General features: G+C 34.3%; 2 protein-coding genes across 2 annotated transcripts in view; one reads left to right on the forward strand and one right to left on the reverse strand.

Moving 5' to 3' along the window:
* LOC123667084 (glypican-6) overlaps window positions 1-23491 on the forward strand; it is a 62615-nt gene that overhangs the window by 15518 nt on the left and 23606 nt on the right. The gene's annotated exons all lie outside the window — the stretch shown is intronic.
* Window positions 9134-13791, reverse strand: LOC123662962. Its single transcript, XM_045597731.1, has 2 exons — window positions 13024-13791; window positions 9134-9176 (listed from the first exon to the last, which is right to left on the reverse strand). Exons 1-2 carry the CDS (start codon window positions 13698-13700, stop codon window positions 9173-9175), a joined length of 681 nt encoding a protein of 226 aa, XP_045453687.1. The 5' UTR covers window positions 13701-13791; the 3' UTR covers window positions 9134-9172.

Below are 23491 nucleotides of genomic sequence, written 5' to 3' on the forward strand. Positions count from 1 at the left end.
CGGGTAAATATACCTAGTATCTTCACGTTTTTTATTTTTTTTAACGGGTACACAATCGTCAAGAACGTACGTGATTTTTTCATAAAAACAATTTAAAACCGAATTGGGATCATTTAGTAAATATAATTCGGTCCAGTCTATGTTCATGATTGAACCGTACAACTTGACAAAGTCAGCTTTGTTAAAATTCCACTGCTTATACTGTTCCCGAGGCAGTACCTGGTAACTGTTGCCGCGATTCGCAACCGCGGCGGCAGCGGCGACAGTGACAGTGACAGCAAGCGGCGGGTGGTACGCGTCCACCGGCCGCAAGGCCTCGTCAGCCGCCGCTACCGCCACGCCGACGACGCGGCCGCTCAGCACCAGGTCTAGCTGCCTGCCACTACAGTTAGGAACTGCATTATACTGAACGAGTTCACAAAAGGCTAAGAAATATTCATAGTAATTACGTACATAATCATTAGCAGAAAATAAATTAAAATCACCTAAAATTAATACATTATTTTTATATTTTACACAAATTTTTTCTAATAACGTAAATATTAACATAAACTCATTTTCTTCAGTGTGCGGTGGGATGTACAATACACAACAGGCGAACAGAAACCTATTTTGTACATAGACAGTTGCGCAAACTAATTCAAAGTTGTACCTGTTTATATTAATGCCGTCGGGTGTTGGTACTTGCCGCAAAACGAAACGTGGTGTGGCCGCCAGCAGCACCCCGCCCTGCTTGCGGCCGTCGGCTCGGTCGCAGCGCAGCACAGAGTAACCCGGTAACATTATCTCCGCGTTTTGAATAGACTCACTGCAGCCGGTCTCGGTGATAGCGAACAAGTCCGAACCCGAAGACTCGAGTAAGGACAGAAAATCTGATGTCTTTGTTCGGAGACCTCTTACATTCTGATACAAAATGTTCACCGATCTAATTTTTGTTTGTTTGTTTGTTTCCTGTTGTTGTTGGTCTCCGAAAAAACACCCACTCACTAAATTCAGCATCTTTCGGCCAAATACTAGGATCACACAATTTTTCGAAGTTATTTTCCGATACGCAGATTCTAAACGACGAGTATCCTCTTACGGTCTTATGATTTATCTTATCTACTTTAATATAGCTGTCCGCGCCGAGTATTTCACGCACATAATCTGTTAAATTTTCTACGGATGTGTCTGTGAGGAGTCTCCATATATGAAAATATTTCTTCCGCTCCACAGCTTTTATTCGAAGAACAGACGTATTACATCCCCTGCTAATCGGATTAATTCTTGTAGTCTTCATTTTAGTCGGGTTACCGGTTACTTCCATGCTAGATATTTCCTGTGTCATCTGACCCCCCACTGCATTTAAACTTCCATTCGCAGCCCTCGCTCGTCGCGACCATCTGGGCTTCACGTTAACCCATTCGCCTGTCTGAGCGTACGCGACTGATGTAGAATTGTTAAGAGCCATTTCACAATTTTACGCTCTGCAAGTTTAGGTAAATTTGGTCGCATCGCGCGAGTCGTACGAGCCGCGCGATCTTTGTGCTAGTACGTAAGGTGTGACAACCAAAAGACCATCGTGATCATTTTCTGATGTATAATAAAAATTATAACTATGGTATAAAATGTTTTTTACATAATTAATTTGTTAAAAATTTCAAGTATGTTATATAACAACAGTCAATAAATTTAAAATAAAATTAAAAAAATCAATTTTATGAAACAATTTTTTTAAATTGATTTAGTTTTTTCAGTTTACGAATGAATCTAATATTTACGATATGAATAAAAAAGCATTTAATGACATCGACACCGACAAACATATTAATTAACAAATAACAAGACAAACAGATTGAAATGCCTATTTGTATTGATAGTGTGAGAAAAGAAAATTAAATTATACATTTGTTTACAGAAATTATCATTATATTATTTTACAGTCATTTTCGTAATATGTTTATTTTATTTATATTTTATTATGAAAGTATCAAATGCGTTTTATCCGCTATAACAACAGGCGCTTGGCGCGTGTGAGCGAAAGAGACGGCTGCGCAGAATTTGGCGTGGACCTTACCTCTAAGAGCGCTAGCGCTCGACTGATTTACCGGGCTTGATGCGTGGCAATATATACTATCTTTTTATTATTTCATATAAAATGTATTAAAAATAATTACATCTTTTAATTATTTTTTTTGTATTCCTTAATGATGTAAGTTTACTTTGATGAAGATAGTTCGTTAAAATTTCTTAGTTTTCTAAGAGAAATATCGCTTTTAAAATTGTACTTATTTGGAAAATATTCGTAACTTTAAATTTTTTTTTATCGTTTAATAGAGATACAAATGGAATAAAAATCTATGATAGTGGACAACAAAATTGTATTCCACATATTATGATATTTTTTTAAAATGGTTTCAACGTAGATGTTATTGAAAAGTAGGACTTCAAAGTATACATTGCGACCGTTTACCCAGGGAGGAGGCTGATGAAAAGGTTAATAATTTTATACACTTAATATAAATCAAAATTCTGATCTGACTATGGACTACAACAAAGGTTGCTCTATTATATTTCAAGAATATAAATTACATTATTGCATCCAACACTGAGATTAACGACGTCAAAATATTACAATTTCGCGGATTGTTACCGATTTTTGTGAAATGGCTCTTAATTTCATCCTTATGCGCTTTAGTCGTCTGTTCAATATTCAATAAACAGTCTCGCTGATCGGTCACGCTCGGAGAAGTCGGCGCATTCGTAATAGATGTGTGGTTCGGCGACGTTCGGGTGGGCTCGGCTGTTTCTACGATTTGAGATTGAGCGGGTGATTGAACAGGGCCTTTGCTCTTCCGATCGGACACGGAGATCGCCGACATCGCCCGATCGCGTGCATGACATATAGATTGCTGAGACGGTTTTAAGGCACGTCTACCCTCTTTAGCTTCAATATTTATCTCAACTCCCGCTACACTGTATTTTTCGTACACACTGACTAGTTTCATAATTATATCGTTCTGTGATAATATGGTCTTCTCAAGTGATAAAACTTTGTTTTGAAGGCTGAACACAGTCTTAGTGAGGTTGTTTATAGCACTATCAACAGTTACAGCTTCTATTTCCATTATTCTCGATTTTTAAATGCGGAGTCTTTTGTAAACGACCTCCTGTCACTTTGACAACACAGTTGTAATGTCTGATCTGGTCCATACTATTCAGACATCACAACCTCCTCACCGTCCGCCACCGAAGGGACGACCCCCTCCTTGCCGATCTGGCTCGCCAGCCTTTAGAAGACTTTTCGTCGCAGGTGCAGGGGCAGGGGTGGAGGACTTTCCCTTCCCCTTGCCCTTTCCTTTCCTAACTACTGTTGCCCAGGTTTCCTCCTGGGCGGCAGTGGACGGGGCCACCGAGGGAGTGGCTGTTGTCTCGGGACCACGAGGTGCAGGTGACGTCTTAGGTGGTGCGGATGCCACTACCTTTGCCCTTGGTGTAGGGCACGATGTCTGGGCCGGCAGCAGACAGGCCTCGATCCCCGCTACCGGGTATTAAGCCTGTCACCGAGTGAGCAGGTCAAGGATCTTATTTCCTCGACCAGCTCTAAACCCAGCGAGGGCGTAGACGGCGTTCGCGCTCCGGCATCAGTAGCGGTGGCAGCGGCGGTAGTAGCCGCAACCGCATCAGTCTTGGCCTCGGTGACGCCGCGCCGCCACGCTTTGACCTCCACCTTTAAGGCCTCCACTTCCAGTTTGAGGCGGCGATTTTCGGTTCTCAACCGCCTCGTCTCCTCGGCTTCGCTTCGGCTCGAGAGCGCGTCAACCACCTCGGTAAGAGTCTTGGCGGACCTCTTCAGTCGGGCCACAAACTCCCCTTTGAGGTTGCCGGACTTTTTGGCAACCTCCATAATGCAGGCAAGGCCCTCACCTGCGCGCGCCCGCAGCTCCTGCGCATTTAATGCGGTGGTATCCAACGCCGCTAGGTAATCGGACTCGTTTCCAGAGGAAATCGGAGTCGTCCCTTCCGTAGCGCTACCTGGCCTGTACTGCCTGCCACGCAGCACAGCCTCCAGATCATCGAAAACAGTCGCCGGAGCAGATTTCAAAAATTTTGCCCTCGAACTCGAGCCCGCTTTCGAGCCCAACGGCCTCCCACGCCTGGCAGTGATAGTTTTCGAGACTTCCGTCTCCTCCGTCTCCGTGTCCGAACCCACGAAGAAAACGGAGGAGGACGATCGCTTCTTCGCCTCGGTACGACCCTGAGAAGAGCCCTTAATAGATACGTCCATCTCGAGGTCAGACTCGACGTTCGACTCGTCCAAACGACGGTCGGCCTCAGCAAGCTGACCCCAAGGCCCTGAGAAGGGCCTTGGGTTTGCAAGGTTCAGTCACCCGCCTGCCACCTGCGTTACCGGGGTCAGGACCGGGTCCAGGGGAGACGACGAGGACGTAATTATCAAACACTTGGGGACTCCCCCATGAAAATCGGTACCTGCACCAACTAATAAATTATGAGGTAACACACATAAAATACAGTGGAATTGAGAAACTCCTTTTTTTGAAGTCGGTTAAAAAACTTTGATATTGCCAAGTTTAATACGAGTTACAGAGTTGATGGTTACATTGTGGTGATTTGTTTAATTTTTTTTATAGTTGTGGCAACGTTAAAAGCAGGTGTTAATGGATGAATTGGAGAATGTCGCTGTCGTTATCGTTTTTATCTAGGAGTTCTGTCTAAGGTTACTAAACTTAATTTGTACAAGGATTTTGAATCATATAATATAATCTGTATGTTTAAAATTGCTTTTTTATTGTATTGGTACATGTTCAAAAATGTGTTTTACTTAATAAAATATAATTATCCTTTCATTTGACCTTACTCGGGATTTGCTACTCGTAATACGATATAAGAGTTTTGTAGCATTTTTGAAATTTGAAATATTGAGAACATTAAAAAAAACCAGTGCTTTAGACCACACGAATGAAGTAAAACTTCTTTAACTCCATCTAACTTATATCTCCCTCTCAACTTCCGTTCGTCTTGCCCGATCACACTTTTCGTATCGCTCTCGTCACGCATTTACCAGCTTACTCCCCAAGTCAAACGTACATAAAGAAGTTTTACTTCAATTATTGTTATTTTAATACGGTAACTCGAATGACAACCTAAGTGCTGTTGCTATTCGATTATTCAGATAAAAATATCTCAAGGTGCATCACGAATGATTCACTGCCGGCATCATACTTATTGTCAGGTAGGAAACCTCTAACATTTTTTGATTTACATCCCTTTATATGACGAACCCTTTTAGTATTAAAGGAACGGAAGTGTGAGTCAGACGAAAATCTTTTTATACTAATCATCATCTGAAAAGCCCAAAGGATTATTTTTAGGATTTCTCGTTCAAATGCTGCCTCCGAAACCTTATTCCTAATACTGTTTGTTACAGGACTATCTTTCTCACCGTTATATTATTTTGTTACATACATACATAGCCAACACATATGCATATACGTTTTTACTATAATGCTAAACAATAAACATGACTTTTTGTCTAAATTACTCTCAAATAATGTTAGAAATCTTACGACGATACGAAATCAACAACTTGTTACATATGTGTGTAAGCCACAGACATATATATTTTGTCTGTGATGTAACCTTTCCCAAAACGAGAAGACCCTGGTTTAAATCCACATGTCTCCAGATCGATTATTTTGTTCCCTTTTTTTCTAATTACACACTTATTTTTTTTATTTTACTATTTAAACTTCATTTTTTTTTGTTATTATGTCGGTAAGATCGTTATCAGTATGTAATTCGTATTTAAATAAAATTTCCAAAAAACACGATTTACCATGTAATCATGATTTACGTTGTATTTAAAAGTGACATATAAAGACAAAATTAATTCGTACACATGTTCGTGAGTTAGCTTTAGTGTTTGAATCTAAATTCATTGAATGTTCAAATGTGTAATGGTTTTAGGTTTCGTCAAATTCATATTTTTCCATGACCAAAACACTACACAAATAAATAAAGTATTTATTTATAAGCTAATAGCCAGTCTATTATAAGTACTATTAACTATATTTTGCTAGTCGGCGCTATCTCTAATCAATACTTTTATGTTAAGTAGTAAGTCATTCTATTATACTAATTTTATTCTATTCTATTTGATTTTTTTGACGGCTTTCAATAGTGCTAAAGTGATTTCGACTGACGACGATAATCAATGTGATAGATACTCTGTTAAAATTACGCTTTAGTAATTAGTCACTCCTGCAATTACTTTCAATTTTAAACTTGATTTACTTTCGACTTGTCCTGACTTAATTTTTTAAAAGCCTTATCAAAGTAACACCGGTCTCATAGCTCCATTAACCTACTTTTTTATTCAAATTAATATTTCTCTATTATATTTTAATTGGTTTTTTTTCTGTATTAAAAAATTTGAAATCGTTTTTGCGGCATCGACGATAATTTAAATATATTCCGCATGTAAATACAAACATGTAAGAACATGCACGCGTAAATTTGTTTAATGTTTATTAAAACTAACAAATTGTTTACATTTCCGTAATGTTTTACATAATAAAAATTATGCAAGTGCCTTTCTTATTACGATTGTGTTTTGTTATATATCTGTTATTCCTGTTGAACTGTTTAAAATACAAAAATATACGACAAGATTTATTTTTTATCTCAGAGAGCACGTTAATCCGTCGGTCCCGGTTGTTATCGTGTACACCTGATAGCGATCGTTACTTAAAGTAGGGAATATACCTATCCGCCAACCCGCATTGGAGCAGCGTGATGGATTAATCTCTGATCCTTCTCCTACATGGGGAAAGAGGCCTATGCCCAGTAGTGGGATATTACAGGCTGAAGCGTATTTATTTTTTATTATATAAATAAAAACTTATCAATTATAATAATAATTTTTAATTTTGTTCTCCGTTTTTATTTTTTTGAGTCATTGAGTCTGCAGTTTGTGATATTGCGTTTTTTTATTTATATTTTAATTTGTATATATTATAAGCAAACGATTAAATAAGTGTTACTATTTCGATTACTATAATTTCGTATGTGCAAGCGCACGTGCTGTAACGGAAACGCAGCGACATGTGTACTCGTAAGTTCAGTCACACCTGTAATTTTTTGTCGGAATCTATAACATGCATAACTTTATTTTTGTATAACATACGATAAAAACAGTTTTTTTAATCTGTATTTTGTTGTTCTTTAGTGAAACATGATTTTTATACATACTTGCACTAGATGATTTGTTTGATTTTTGGTTATTTATTTTTAACCAACTTCAAAAAAAGGGGAGGTTCTTAATTCGACTGCTTTTTTTAATTTATGTTACCTCAAAACTTTTTTCTGGCTTGACCAATTTCGATGTTTCTTTTTTAATCGAAAGGTGGTGCTTTCATCTTGTCCTATTTAAATTTAATTGAGATGTAACAAGAACTTTTTGAGTAAACTTTGATAATACGTATTTAATTGACTATTTTTTCGTCTACCTACGTTGTATTCCTTGTCGATACAATTGAAGTCGGTTTTTTTTTTCGTTTCCGAGCAATCGAAATTATTATTTATTTTTCTCTATACCCATTCTGCTATTCAGATTCTCCGTCTGACTTATAAAGAAGAATGCTAGTGGTTTTTTTAGTCCAAGTGTTAAATCATAATCATAATATTATGTACATAAAAGCTTTATGGTTTTTTATATTAAAAATAATAATTTACAAATCTAAATACATTTTTTATTAATCTCGGTTCGTTTGATATTTTTTTTTTAATTTTACTTTTTTACTATTCATAATTTAAATTGACAAATATCAATGTCGTATTCTCGGTATTGTAAATAAGCTTTTAATAAAACGGTTACTCAACTTTATTTTTTTAAAATAAATTATACTTAACTTAAAATATTTGAGATTAGATAAAATTGTAAAAATCGATTGTAATTTGGCGCCTAATTTATGAGTCACTGCATATAAATAGAGCCAGGCTTATCTAAAAGCTACTCATTCTTGGGAGCGGCACTTCTAAAAAATTCGATGTTTTTTTTTAAAGTTCTTGTTTTTTAATTTTTTTTTTTTTTCTCTATCTATAACTATTTTGTTTATCTATCTAAAATTATTGCAAATTAAACGTGTTCAATGAACTTTTAAATTTGTATTTAGAAACCATTTATATTGCGTTTAAAAAAAAATATCTCTCAAACTCAATTTTAATAGTTTTGCAAAAAAAAAAAAAACTATTTTTATATAACTAAGTCGGCAAACAAGCGTACGTCTCATGTGATAGTAAAGATTACCGTAACTTATAGACGTCTGCAACACCAGAAGCATAAGCTCAAGTGCATTGCCGACTCTATCCCAGATTTTCCCAAGAGCTTTGGTCACCTTACTCACCAAAAGGAACACAACTATGCTATGGTCTTCTGTAAGGTCGAGGTACTAAACCAGTCTGGCTGCTCCATATTTTGAGCAGGAAGTTTCCTGCTGTGCCCTACCTCGTTTGAATTGAATAACTTACTGTACAGATAAACCCGTGAGGGGTTTCGTGGTACTTATATTTTAAAACTAATATGTATTCTTTACTATATTATTTACTTGTTGTACAACAATACTTTTAATGATGACAGAATAATTCTTTTATTCATTTACTATCTGTGCCCGCGACTTCGTCCGCGTGGATTTAAAAAAATATTGTTTACTTCGCAGTTACAAAGAAAAAAAACAAAAAAAAAGTCTTCAGCTATATCTGCCAGTAAAAGTCCCGTTAAAACTAGTCCAGCTTTTTCAGAGATTAGCCGGAACAGACAGATAGACAGACAGACAAAAATGGTAAAAAAATCTTATTTTGCTATTTGTTTCGTGTATATATCCATATGCATTTATAGTAAAAAGCGGTTATTTTAATATTACAAACAGACACTCCAGTTTTATTTATTTGTATAGATGTAAGATTAGTTGTAGATATATATATATATATATATATATATATATATATATATATATATATATATATATGTAATATGTTATTTTATATGTTGATTCTTGAAGCAAAAAAACTAATAATTGTTGCTCTGTAAAGAGAATTTTATTTTTTATAGAACATAACAAATTATTTTTTTAAACAACTTAATTCTACATTCTTATTTATAAATTATAATAAATTACCTGTAAAGAGAAACAACATTAAAAGCTATTGCTTCGGATACTGTTTCTTTCACAATTTCTTTTATTTAATTTTAACAAAATTTAACTTTAAACGTTTTAAGCCAGAGAATTTTTATTGTAGGTTCTAGAATTAATTTAGTGCAATGTGTTGCCATTATAGATAAATTTTGAAAAATTCCAAAGATAATGCGCGGGTAATTTAAATTAAATGAAGAGTGCAACAGCTTCATTTACATCTCCCCCCCTTCAGGTTAAATTAATTCTTCGGGTACTGGTATGAGTTTTGTAATGTGAAACAAGTTTGATTCTAACTTTTTGTATCCTGTATTAATTTTATAAATTGAGTTTGATAATTTTTCTAAAATTTTATAAGGTCCAATTTTTAGTTCGTCTAGTTTTTTTCTGTTTAGTCGGTTACCATTTTCCACATATACAAAGTCTCCTACTTTTAGTTGGTAATTTTTCCTGTTTTTATCAAATTGTTGCTTATTATAATTGTGTGAATTTATGGTTCTTTCTAAAGCTATTTTCCTATCTTGTAAAAAGTCCTTTTGTGTTTTATATTCTTTAAACTCATCTGGTAAGATATTAATAACTTTTCCTTCCATTAAATATTTTGGGGAAAATCCCGTCACAGTGTGTTCAGTTTCATTATATCTGGGTACATTTATGAGCGATAGTTGTCCAGGCTATTTTACCATTTTTTTCATTAATTGTACATCTTATCTTGTTTACTAGAGTCTGGTTTAACCGTTCATTTAAACCGTTTGAAAAAGGTGCATTTACTGCAGTGAAAATGATAGGTATGTTCTCTTTTTTCAAAAAACTTCTAAATTCTTTCGAGTTAATACCTGGGTATTGGTCAGATAGAATCATTCCAATTTTATTTTCTGGAATGACTTTTTTTATGAGCTTTATAAAATCATCTGCGTTTTGGGTTTTTGAAGTCAATATGTAGGCATATCTGGTGAAATGGTCTACCAAAAGGTGTAAATATGTTTTTGTAGAGCGGGAGCCACCAAATCCACCAATGGTATCTATAGAGACAATTTCAAAAGGATAAGTAGCAGGACCCAGATGAGACATCAATCCATAATTAAATTTAGTTCTAGATTTATTTTTAATGCATATTTCACAATTATCACAAATTTTTTTAATGTTATTTATTAAATTCTTTGCTGTATAGAATGGTTTGATTTTATTTTCTGTTTGTTTCACTCCTATATGGCAGTATGTATTATGTATTTTTTTTATTATTTCTTTACTAAATTGCTCAGTAAGTAAAATTTTTTCTTTTTTTCCTATCCTTTTGAAGTATATTTTATCTTTTAATATTAGTTTATTTTTATACAGTTTTATGTCTTCATTTTTCTCTTGATCGTTTTGAATGTCTTCTAGTTTAATAAAGTTTACAATTTTTAAAGCTTCATCCTGGTTTACATGTGATTCTAATACTGGGTTCCTACTCAAACTGTCTGCTTCTAAATTGTCCTTTCCGGGTGAATATATCACTTCAAAATTAAATTGTGATAAGTAATATGTGAGGTCTCCTAATTCTTCATCTGTTCTTGCCTTAATATTTAGTTTTTCTAGAGGTTTATGGTCTGAAAACACTTTAAATTTTTTTCCTATGAGCCAATGCTGCCAATATTTTACTGCTTCCTTTATTGCTAGACATTCTAAATAAATAGCTTTTTTCCGTTTTTGGCTGTCATTTAATTTCCTCGAAAAATACGCACATGGTTTTTCTTCTCCGTTTTTTTGTGGTTGTTTCAAAATAGCTCCTATACCCTGTATACTGGCATCTGTATAAATATGTATAGGTAGATCAGGATCAAAGATTTCTAAGATAGGTTTTAAACAAAGCAGTCTCTTTATTGTATCAAAGGATAATTGGCATTTTTCTGTCCAGGTAAATTTTTGGTCTTTTCTTAACAAATTGTGTAGAGGATCTAATATGATTGATATATTTGGTATATATTTTCCATAGAAATTTATTTTACCTAAAAACTGTCTTATATTTTTCTTCGTTTGAGGAACAGGAAAATCTTTTATGGCTATTAAATTATCTTTTAGTGGAGTTACTGTGTTATTTTTTATTATGTGGCCCAAGTATTTCACAGAGTCCTGTGCAAAATTACATTTAGAGAATTTCAATCTAAAGCCCTCCTTTGAAATTGCTTCCAACAGCAATGATAAGTGTTTAATGTGTTCAGTGAATGTCTGGGAAAATACTAGAATGTCATCTATGAAATTTACAGTAAAATTTGATAATTTGTGTTTTCTAATAATGCTAGTTAAGATTCTTTGAAAAATCGCCGGTGAAGTTTTTAAACCAAATGGTAGACAAGTCCACTGAAAATGATTTTCTTGAGTAACAAATGCTGTTTTCTTCCTATCTTCCAATTTTAAAGGTATAGACCAGAAAGCGGAATTAATGTCCAATGTTGAGAAAAATCTGCAATTTCTTGTTTTTACCATTAAATCCTCTATAAGTGGAAATGGTTGCGACTGCGGAACCACTATTTTATTCAAATCCCGAAAATCTATGCATAGTCGAGATTTTCTTCCTTCTTCTTTTTTAAAGGCTAATGTTACAGGAGCTGCAAAAGGACTATAAGACTCCTCAATCAATTTATTTTGTAATAATTTTGAAACTTGATGTTCTATTTCCTTTCTGTCCTCAAAAGTGCATCTATATGGTCTTTTGCTACAATACGTATCTACTAATAAATCTATATGTGCCTCATAGCCTTTCACTGAGCCTACATCATATTTATCTTATGCAAATATTGACTTATATTTGCTAATTAATTCATCTATTTTAGATTGTTGTTGAGCGTCTAAATGATTTACTGAAATTTTGAAATTTTTTACTTCTATGTGCTCATTAAAGTTAACCTTACACCTATTATTCATATAGAAATTATCTTTCACTGTTACTTCCTTAACGTTATTTTCATCAATGAAATATTTTTTGTTTTCAACTTTGTCACCTGTAAAGCCAGGAATATTTTCAATATTTTGTTTCATTTCTTTGTTTACTTTTTGTGTGATTTCTAAGTTTTCATTTTGAATCAGATGAAAAGATTTTATGCAATCCAATCCAATTAAAAAATCATATTCAAAATTCTGTTCATCTATGACAAAAACATTCATATTTTTTTCTATTTGAAAAATCTTAATCTTTAACGTTACTATTCCTATAGACTTTTTTACACCATTAATTGTTTTTAAATTTGCTCGATTATTGTTTTTATTGTTTGGGTTGTTTTTTAAGGATAATAATCTTGAATTAATTAAACTTACATTTGATCCTGAATCATAAACTCCGAACGTTTCTATAGAATCATTTATTTATTATTTTAGTTTTAATTAATGGTGGAATTAAAAGTTTTTTGGATCTATTTCATTTAAACTCATTTCTAATTCAGAATTATTAACACTTCTAATTGGCTCTTTTTTGGAGTGATCTATATTTTTATTTTTGAACCAACATACAGACTCTGAATGATACCGAGTTCCTTTCTTTTCTTTTTCACAGATTCTGCATGGTCGGTCTTTTAAATTTTTTTCTTTTATTTTACTTTCCGAAACTATTACTTGTTTATCCACAATCCTTTTATTAATTAAATGTTCTAAGCCCCGAATACTACTAAATAAATCCTCAGCATCTTTCAATTTATTTCTATCAATTTCATCTGCTATAAAGTTAGGTAGCCCGGTTACAATTAAATCAATCAAAGTAGGTATATCAATTAATTTGTTTATCTCTAATAAAAGCCTCTCTTTCTTTAGAGCATATTCTAATAATGAACCCTGTCTATATTTAAATAAAATAGCATACCTTATTGGTGACCAGCCTTTGTTCACATACGTTTCACAAAATTTTTTTTTCCAAATACCCCATTCTGAGTTTATTGTGTATTTTATAAGCATAGAGTTATACCAATCTTGACAAGAATCCTCCAAAAATAACCGAAACACTTGTATCTTTTGAATATCTTCATTTATACCTATACGAATACATTCAGCTTCAAAAATATTCATCCACTGCGTTACACTTGATGTTTTTTTTGTGAATTTTTCTATTACGAACTTCTCAGATAAGTTTTTCAAACTAGACTGTTTAGATTCCTTTTTCAATTCAGCGAAATTTTCCAGGATTTTTGTAAGAGTTTCTGTTGACGTGTCATTCGTAAAAACCGGTTGTGTTTTTGTTGTAATCTCCTCTAGTAAATATCCCTTGAACTGCATATTTCCGTCTTCATCCATATAAGTATCCCGTAATTCTGGTGTTAATGAAATCCATACTTGTCTTTTTTCATGTCTTTTTTGTAGCGTAGCTTTAACTTTTTGAAAGGTTTGAGTTTTCATTAACTCGTTATGTTGTTTTACAGGCTGTAATTGTTCCGGAAATAAGAATATATTTTTATCTGCGTCCATAATAGAGGTTAAGCAGATTACATTTGTTTTCGGGTCTTCATTCGATTTTACAACGAATTCAAATTTCAACCTTTCCATTGTTGACAACAGCTACAATTAATGTTGTTTTGTAATATGTTATTTTATATGTTGATTCTTGAAGCAAAAAAAACTAATAATTGTTGCTCTGTAAAGAGAATTTTATTTTTTATAGAACATAACAAATTATTTTTTTAAACAACTTAATTCTACATTCTTATTTATAAATTATAATAAATTACCTGTAAAGAGAAACAACATTAAAAGCTATTGCTTCGGATACTGTTTCTTTCACAATTTCTTTTATTTAATTTTAACAAAATTTAACTTTAAACGTTTTAAGCCAGAGAATTTTTATTGTAGGTTCTAGAATTAATTTAGTGCAATGTGTTGCCATTATAGATAAATTTTGAAAAATTCCAAAGATAATGCGCGGGTAATTTAAATTAAATGAAGAGTGCAACAGCTTCATTTACATATAGTTGTAGATAGTTGTATAGATTTGTATGAAAGGCTTTTAAAAGTTCGAAATAACATCAAAATAATGAGAACAAATAGCAAAAATTATAAAAGCACAAAGCGTCCTTATCGCATAGAATAATTTCTTCCAGTCAATGTCATTCATTCATTCATTCATTACAGCCTATACAGTCCACTGCTGGACATAGGCCTCCACAAGTTTACACCAAAAATAACGTGAACTCATGTGTTTTGCCCATAGTCACCACGCTGGGCAGGCGGGTTGGTGACCGCAGTACTGGCTTTGTCACACCGAAGACGCTGCTGCCCGTCTTCGGCCTGTGTATTTCAAAGCCAGCAGTTGGATGGTTATCCCGCCATCGGTCGGCTTCTTAAGTTCCAAGGTGGTTGTGGAACCTTGTTATCCCTTAGTCGCCTCTTACGACACCCACGGGAAGAGAGGGGGTGGCTAAATTCTTTAGTGCCGTAGCCACACAGCAATCAATGTAATTTCAATAATAATAAGCCAGTCAATGTAATTTGAAGGAATAAAAAGAGCTAGAATAATTTATGATTTCTTTACTAACTTACATATTCAAACAGACACGTCTACGTAAAATGACTTTAATTTCTATTATGTATTATTTTATCAAACAACATATTTAACCTAATTGACCGTTGTCTTAGTAATTGACAATCAAAGAACCGCTGTGGACGTGACAAAGGAACTGTCATATTTGACATTAATGAGATTGTAATGTTGCACGTAAACTAACATATACACTTACTCGTATGACTCATAGTATACAGATGACCTGATAGTTAGGACAGTTGACATGCTTATTATTTTTGATTTACTTATGAAATTTGTGAATCACGGGTTTTGGAGTAAAACTTCATTACGCGCGCTTGACTTGGGCAGTACGCTGGTGAATGCGTGACGAGAGCGTTACGAAAAGTGTGATCGGGTGAGGCGAAGACAGTTGACATACTTAATATTTTTAATTTACTTGTGAAATTTGTGAATCACGGGTTTTTGAAGCGATGCGGTGACGCGAACGAAACTAAAGAGGTGGATATAAGTTAGATGAAGCTAAATAAGTTTTACTTTAGTCGTGTTGTCTAAAGCACACTCGTTTTTTTACGTTAATTCGTTCTCAATCACGTCGCTATGTTATCTGCTACAAAAAAGTTAAAGATTTTGAAGTAAAAGTAAAAAAAAATTTTATTTTACTCTGTGTAACCGTACCGTGTGTAATATATAGCGCTTGCAACATTGTCTTAATAACGAGAAGTTTTAATAATCAACGACTAACATGATATATCCCGTTTCACTTCTTAATATCGGTGTGTGTAATGATGTGCCGTTAAATTTTAAAAAGCTGTAAAAAATATTTCATGAAATTTGATAAATATTTATCCTAGTTTCACATAGAAGAAGTCTCTATTTATTCGATTCGTATGTATACATTACTTGCACTTTAAAACTTCCTACATGTGGAAAATAATTAAACATCACTTTTCGAAATATAACCGAGTAGTGCTAATGACAAGTTGAATGGATGTCTCTTTGTACTGGTGACTGTTTGATGTCAACATTAACATTACTAATATACGGATCTACATATTCGGAACACCATAAAAACTGTGTAAATAATAAATTGAAAATTATTCGAAACTCTCATACTTCCCATATTTTCCTTACCTTTCTTCTTCTCTCCTGTACCTTCGCCTGAGGGAAGAAAAGGAAAACGCATAACGTTGAGTCGACGTCGCTTGTGTGGACGTCACGAACTTTGTTTATCAGTGTGTATTGAGAAACATATGAAAAATGACTCCGTGCGCGAATGATGGCATGCCGCCCGCTTAGTTGTGTAATAAACCGTTATAAAAATGAAAAATCTCGAGTGAAAACCCCTGGCGAGAACATTTTTTCCGCCAGGCTTGAAAAGCGCCACAAGACGACCTTGTTAAGGTCCTTTGCCTTACCAAACAAATAAAACAACAAATCACACATCCACACATACTGCTATATTGGTGTGTCTATATGTCAAACGTCTATTATTGTTATCAAATTGTAGTATCAACAAACATACAAAATAATAGATACTTCTTATTTTTTTTAATGTATTAAAAACCAATCAGAAATCTTAAACGAAGTTTTTAGTGTAGACTATAATGACATGCAATGCAAGGCTGCAGAAAATATTTAAAAAAAAAGTTACAAGTCCGATTCCGCATAACCATAAAAGGAGCATCTATGACCATACCGGTCACTATCACGAAAATACAAACCGATAACTTAAAAGATAGAAAAAGTTCACTTCCCCAACAATAGTGTAACCGATTAGCATTCGCTCTTTCCTCATGCCTGTCGAGAAACTAAACCCACGTAGAGTTAGTAGCGTGTGAACATTAAACATGGAAAAAAATCGTTTTAGGCGATGCGTGAAAATGCTTCGATTCAAAACATGAATTAATTCTTTATTTCCTTGTTTCTACATTTTTTTTTCTTTATAAAAGATTTATTGTTAAAAGTTATGTAACATCTTTAAAGTAGGGAAAGAAATTGGGTTAACTGGTGATATAATATGGAGTCCTGTCCCTTGGACCAACGCTTCAGCCTGTAATATCCCACTACTGGGCATAAGCCCCTTTCCCCATGTAGAAGAAGGATCAGAGCTTAATCCACTACGCTGCTTTCAATGCGGGTTGGCGGATATATTCCCTGCTATGAGTAACGATCGCTATCAAGTGTACATGATAACAACCAGGACCGACGGCTTAACGTGCTCTCCGAGGTACGGTGGGAAGACCCACAAGGACTGCACAATCACCCAGACCACGACAAAGACCTGTATGGCCAATACAAATGTTTGTTATGTGCGGGGATCAAACCCGCAACCGCCAGCGCAACAGGTACAATCCATGGCTGTGACCGTTGTGCCAACGCGGCGACCAGCAAATTGCTCGAAATCGACTGCGAAAGAAACCAGGATGTTTTGCGAAAACAAAAACAAAGTTAGCTAGAATTCCTGAGGATGTGCTATACTGACGACAGGGTACGGTAATGTCGGTGCTATAGGCGTCCATAGGCTACGGTAACCACTTACAGGTGCTTGCTACTCTAGTGGTATCAACTGAGGTAGGACCCAAATCTGGAGCAGCCCGGCTGGAGAAGTACTTCGACCGTGCTGAAGATTACTGCTAAAATAACACTGCTTTCAAGCAGTGTTTTGTTCCTTTGACGAGTAAGGACCAGAGCTCTTTGGTAGGGTTGGCAACGCGCTTGCGATGCTTTTGGTGTTGAAGGCGTCGATAGGCTACGGTAATCGCTTACGACCTTATTTTATAAAAAATGTATAATTAAAAGCACGCGCTATCGATATGTCAATCGCTTAACGTATTTGTAAATATTTGCAAACAGTCGTGATATATGATAATGGGGTCTTAAATGTACCTATGATGTGATTTCGTCAAATACGTGACACCCGTCGCGACTAGCCCGTTGGCGCAGTTTGTAGATGCTACCCTGCTTTCTGCTCCGAGGGTTGTGGGTTTGATTCCCACCCCGAGTCTGGGTGTAATATAAACATTTATGTATATATTTATATATGTATTATTTATAAGTATGTTTATCGAAAAAAAAATATGTAGCTATATACCAGTCGGCTGTTATAACACAAGCATTAAGTTGCTTACGTTAGGAACAGACGACCGTGTGTGTATTGTGTGAATATTTATTTATTTATTTACCTGGCCCCTGTATGTGAGGTTCTTGTTATGATTTGTTATTTATAAGGCCAGTTTAGCCGGTTTTTAAGATAGCTTGTATCTTTACTTATAATTATAAAAACTTTATTATTGATATAGAAGCCAAAATTGTCTTATTTTTTAATCGGTGTCGGTACGTCTTGACGGCTTATGCCAACACTGACCTATCACATTAAAAGTATGAAATGGATTTGAATCTAGTTAAATGATTTGAGATCATACTCTTTGTCCTACAATATTGGAATGTGTTATCACTACATAGTATAAAAAAGACGCTTCCCGCTGTCTGTATGCTTCGATCTTTAAAACTACGCAACGGGTTTTGATGCAATTTTCTTAAGTAAATAGAGTGATTCCAGAGAAAGGTTTATATGTATAATATAGTAGAGGAACACTGATAGTTTTAAAGGTTTCAAATTTGATGTCGTAAATAAACACATTTTTTTGCGCTTATACATTGCAAATATTTATTTTATATTTTATATTTAGTATCAGCATTTCAGCCGTGCGAAACCTTTACGGGTCACTAGTATCAAATATATCAAAAGTTACGATTACAGTTCCATATTAATACATCCAAATCAAAGAAGAATCATTGAATCTACGAATGTGTAGTTCTACATACATTCCATACGAACGTAATCGTGCTTAATTAATAAGATTTATGACTAATTTGAGATGTTTCTTTCGAAATGTATTCGTTTCTAATGTTACTTTAAAAATTCTTTGCGAGTCATTAAATCTCAACTGGTTTCGTTTCGTTAAAATACTTTTACTTAACACGTGTAATGTACTTTTTTGTTAACGAAATCGCAATTTTTCGTAGTATAAGTTTCTATTTATGATCTTACAATTAAGTTGCTGCTTAACACGCTTCAGTCTGTAATATCTAGGCCTCTCGTATAAAAGATCAGTGCTTAATTCACTACGCTGCTTCAATGCAGGTTGGCGGATATATTTCCTACTATGAGTAACAATCGCTATCGGGTGTACATGATAACAACCGGGATCGACGGCTTAACGTGCTCTCCGAGGCACGGTGGGGAGATCCACAAGGACGGCACAAATACCCAGACAACGGCAAACATCTGCATGACTAATACAAATGTTTGTCATGTGTGGGGATCGAACCCGCAACTGCCAGTGCAACAGCCACAAACCAGTGCTGTGACAGTTGCGCCAACGCGTCAGACATTATTAAACCATTTATATACATGGAACATACTTTTTAACCCACTTCCAAAAAAGGAGGAGGTTTTCAATTCGATTGCAATTTTTTGTGTATAATTACCTCATAATTTTTAACTGGGTGGAGCGATTTCGATAATCTAATATTGCGTAATAATTGACTATTTTTTCATCGACCTACGTTTTATTACACCGCATAACTTTTCACTGTGTGTACCGATTTTGATGATACTTGTTTTAATCGAAAGCCGATGCTTGTCAAGTGGCCCTATTTTAATTGATCAAGATCTGATGACTTCTTTTTGAGTTACCTTTGATAACGCGTGTTTACTTGGCTATTTTTTCGTGTACCCACATGAAACACAAACATAATTATGAAGTGCATATTCTTGCCCTACTAAAATAATAAAAAATATTTTACGACAGAATTTAACAATTACGTATGATTATTTCGTAATTGTTAAATTCTGTCGTAAAATATTTTTATCATATTTAACATGCACACATAATTGACAGCTCTGAGATAACCCTAATGCCTGAGCTTAAGGTAAATCCATGCAGACCTAGGACAGGATTAAATAACCATGGAGCGCATAACAGGTTACTACCATTTGCGCTATTGGTTTTTCAACTCTTTTCAGCCCTTAAAACTATTCATTGTTTTACTGAACCTGTGCCAAACTTTTCGTGTAAAAATTCACATTTCATATCTAGACATATTTTTATAAATTAAAATTATGAGAATGCCGTACACATGATCTGCTTAAACACATAATTTGCAACAGACGACTGACTCATTGACTATGTATGTGTTGTTAACCGATTTAATGTAATTATAGTCAGCTAATTCTTGTTACTTTTTTTATATGGGCGTTTTTATATGAGCGACAATCGTATTTCCTTTTTTTTTCTTTTTAGACTACCCTCATACTAATCTCAATAAATCAATGGTTGGATCTACTACTAAAAAATTAATACGATTATATGCGATGCAAGTATTTCAAACTTTTTCTATATTATGTCATTGTGCTAATGGTCTAAGATCTTTGATTTCTTATTATTATTGTTATTATCAGTTAAACTGGTCAGTCCGAATCGAACCTAACCGATTTTCCACGCTTGACGTCTCGCACGTAGACGACAACATCTCAGAACGCAACGACGAGACGGTCGATGGACCGATTACGTGTCGTGATATTCAATTCACTATTGAAATCAACTTACTTTTTCATATGTTTCATAAATCGAAGTCTTAAATCTAATGCTAACGTGTAAATAAAAACAAAACAAAGTCAATAGCTTACTGTATCACACCAAAGTATGTCCACTGAAATATAGACTCCGTTACCCATTGCTGTCTATCTATTCAGGACTGTATCCTACGAATAAACTTAAAAAATTACAGTTTTTTATATATTTATTACAAGCGTTTATTTTATTACACACTACAAAACGTTACATACGCGCTATGTATCTATTAGTTATATTCTATATTCGCTTTAGCCTGTAATAATCCACTTCTGGGCAGATGCCTCTTTCCCCATGTAGGAGAAAGATCAGAGCTTAATCCACCACGCTGCGCTACTGTGGGTTGGCGGATATAATATCTATTATGACTAGCAATTGTTATCAGGTGTAACTAAACGTGCTCTCCGAGGCACGGTGGGGAGATCCACAATAACTAACAACCAGACCGGAGGAAATAAATATTTGTATAAACACAAATACCCACTTCATCATTGTCATATTCTAGATTCTAGAATATATATTCTATAAATAAAAATATTACCTACTATAAAGTCAGGTCCATATCCTTAAACATGATATGTTCGAAATGGAGACGATTCGTAACTTAAACGAATCGTTCTAATTTATCACTAAATCTTGAAATCTACTTGATCTACGAGATTGTACTTTAGTACGGAGGTAGATTATAGTATTAAAGGAAAATAACTTCATAAAAAATTAAGTTGATAGAGCTTGTATGGAACATGGTTATTGCTTTGTGTTGTTAAATTACATTTACATTTTAGCAATATAATCAGTTAAATCAACAATAATCAGCTTCTGTTCACGCAAAATAGGCGCACTAAGTCGTCGAGTTGCGGAGAATAGCCCGTTGAAAATCAATCAAATCAATCAGCTTCTGTTTAGTTAATAAACATAGAAACATTACTATTATTCGTCCACCGCAACCGTAAAACGATACTGTTTTACAATAACTATTTCTGGGTCAAAACGGCTATTAAACATTGCCAGTCAAACGTTACACCACATTATCATCTCTATATAATGAAACAGTGGCCGGCTGTCTGTACATAAGATATATTTAGGTAAACGAATCGCAGAAGTCTTTATGGGAGCAATAGGAATAATTGTCTTCATTTTGGGTTTTTGTCTTTCTGTTTCTTCTGACATCACGCTGATAATCTTCTGCGTAAAATTAAATTAATTCTTCATATTTTTAATACAAGTAATCTGATTGAAAGTTATAATTAATAATTGCAGTAAAATTGTAAAGAATTAGATTTTCAAGTGATTTCGAATGTGCATATTAATATATAAAAATAAAACTAGGCTTATAACCGCTTAAAATTCACTTACAATCATCGTAAATTTACAGAAATAAATGTTTAAATGATAATTTATACTAAATATTCCCTAAATATTTAGTACGAAATTGCTTCAACATCAAATATAATTCTAAATTATACCCGTATAGGGTCGCATGTAAAAGCTAGTCAATATATAAAAATATGAACGGTACTAGTTAACTACCGACGCAGCTACGAGCGAGCTATTTCAGACACCTGATAAACAAGCGCCCGATGCTGAGATTACATTTTCTGTGATAATATTCTGGATTTAAATACGCGTCTGCGACTTTAAGTTCAAAGTTTTCGACAGCTTGGCACTGTCATCAAGCGAGTCGTGACAAATGTTTGTATTGGTCATACAGATGTTTGTCGTGGTCTGGACGTTTGTTTATTGTTATATGTTTTATTTATTTATTCTTAATGTACACTGAAATACAGACACATAAAAAAGATACAATACAAGATGTACGAAGGCGATCTTATCGCTAAAGAGCGATTTCTTCCAGATAATTTGGGCACAGGGCATGATACTTTAGCAGCGGTTAGAAGTGTTCACATATTAAGGAGGAAAAAAATCAATAATAACGTTAAACAAATTTGGTACATATTTAATAATCAAAATACGTTATAGACACAAGTTTTTTGTCCTACTATGAGTTTTTGAATATGAAATGTTTATTTTGTTTCCGTACATAATAAGAAATGAAAATATATAATTACTTTTACAGTGACGCACGAAGTTCAGAGGTTATTTACAGCTATAATCAAGCTATTGTATAGACAGTTTCCTGGTTTAATAATATATTAGTAAAAAGAGACAATTTCCTTACAAGTACGAGTAGAAAACGAATAAATCGATACAGTATCGATTGCTCAACAAGTAATACAATGCCGCAAGTGAATCCGCACATGTGGCGCCGTTCTGCGGTACGACGCCACTCGCCACTCAGTGTAATGGTACAATTACAGAGGTTCCTTTGTACATACTTAGTTCATTATACAATGGGCGTAAGAACAAACGAAATATATACATGTTATATAATTTTATAGTATGTAAAATATTTTTAACAGTGAAACCGTAATACAGGTAGTTAAAGAGGTAGTCATTAAAACAGCAACTTGAAAAATAAATTAACGTATTCGATTCCAATCTATTTAAAATTATTATACTCGAATTAGCTTCAGAAGCACTTTAAAATCGTCATTTTACAAACTAAAATGGTTTTAGTTTTAGTTAATTAATAACTAAAAGTAAAGCTATCATCGTTTATAGACCACTGCGATCGGAACGTAGAGTCTGTAGAGAATAATTTACAAGAAATAAATATAAATAAAATATAAATTAAAAATAAATAAATATAAAATAAATATAAATTAAAAATGACAATCAGGAGGAACTGGGACCGCTCACCTTCTTTGAAGTTCGTAGGGCGATAATGAGGCTTAAAATAACAAGGCCCCAGGTGTGGATGGAATACCAGCTGAATTATGGAAATATGGTGGAAGCGCTGTACAGTCCAAAATGTTCGAACTCCTGGAAAAAGTGTGGGACCTTGGAGTACAGCCCCAGGAATGGAATTTGGGTATTATTTGCCCAATTCATAAAACGGGCTCCAAAAAGAAGTGCGCGAACTACCGAGGTATTGCTATGCTCCCGACTGCTTATAAGGTCTGGTCATACATACTGCTGGAAAGGCTAGAACCATATGCGGAAAAAGTCTTAGGGGACTATCAGTGTGGGTTCAGACGCAATCGTAGTACGGTTGACCAGATTTTTCTTCTTAAACAACTCATGGAAAAGAAATGGGAATACGCTCAGAGCATTCACTCATT

Source organism: Melitaea cinxia, chromosome 2, assembly GCF_905220565.1.
Source record: "Melitaea cinxia chromosome 2, ilMelCinx1.1, whole genome shotgun sequence".
In the NCBI taxonomy this organism is placed as follows: domain Eukaryota; kingdom Metazoa; phylum Arthropoda; class Insecta; order Lepidoptera; family Nymphalidae; genus Melitaea; species Melitaea cinxia.

What these genes read in the sequence shown, in the direction of transcription:
- LOC123662962 (XM_045597731.1), bottom strand. Translation starts at nt 13,700, where the DNA reads ATGGAAAGGTTGAAATTTGAATTCGTTGTAAAATCGAATGAAGACCCG.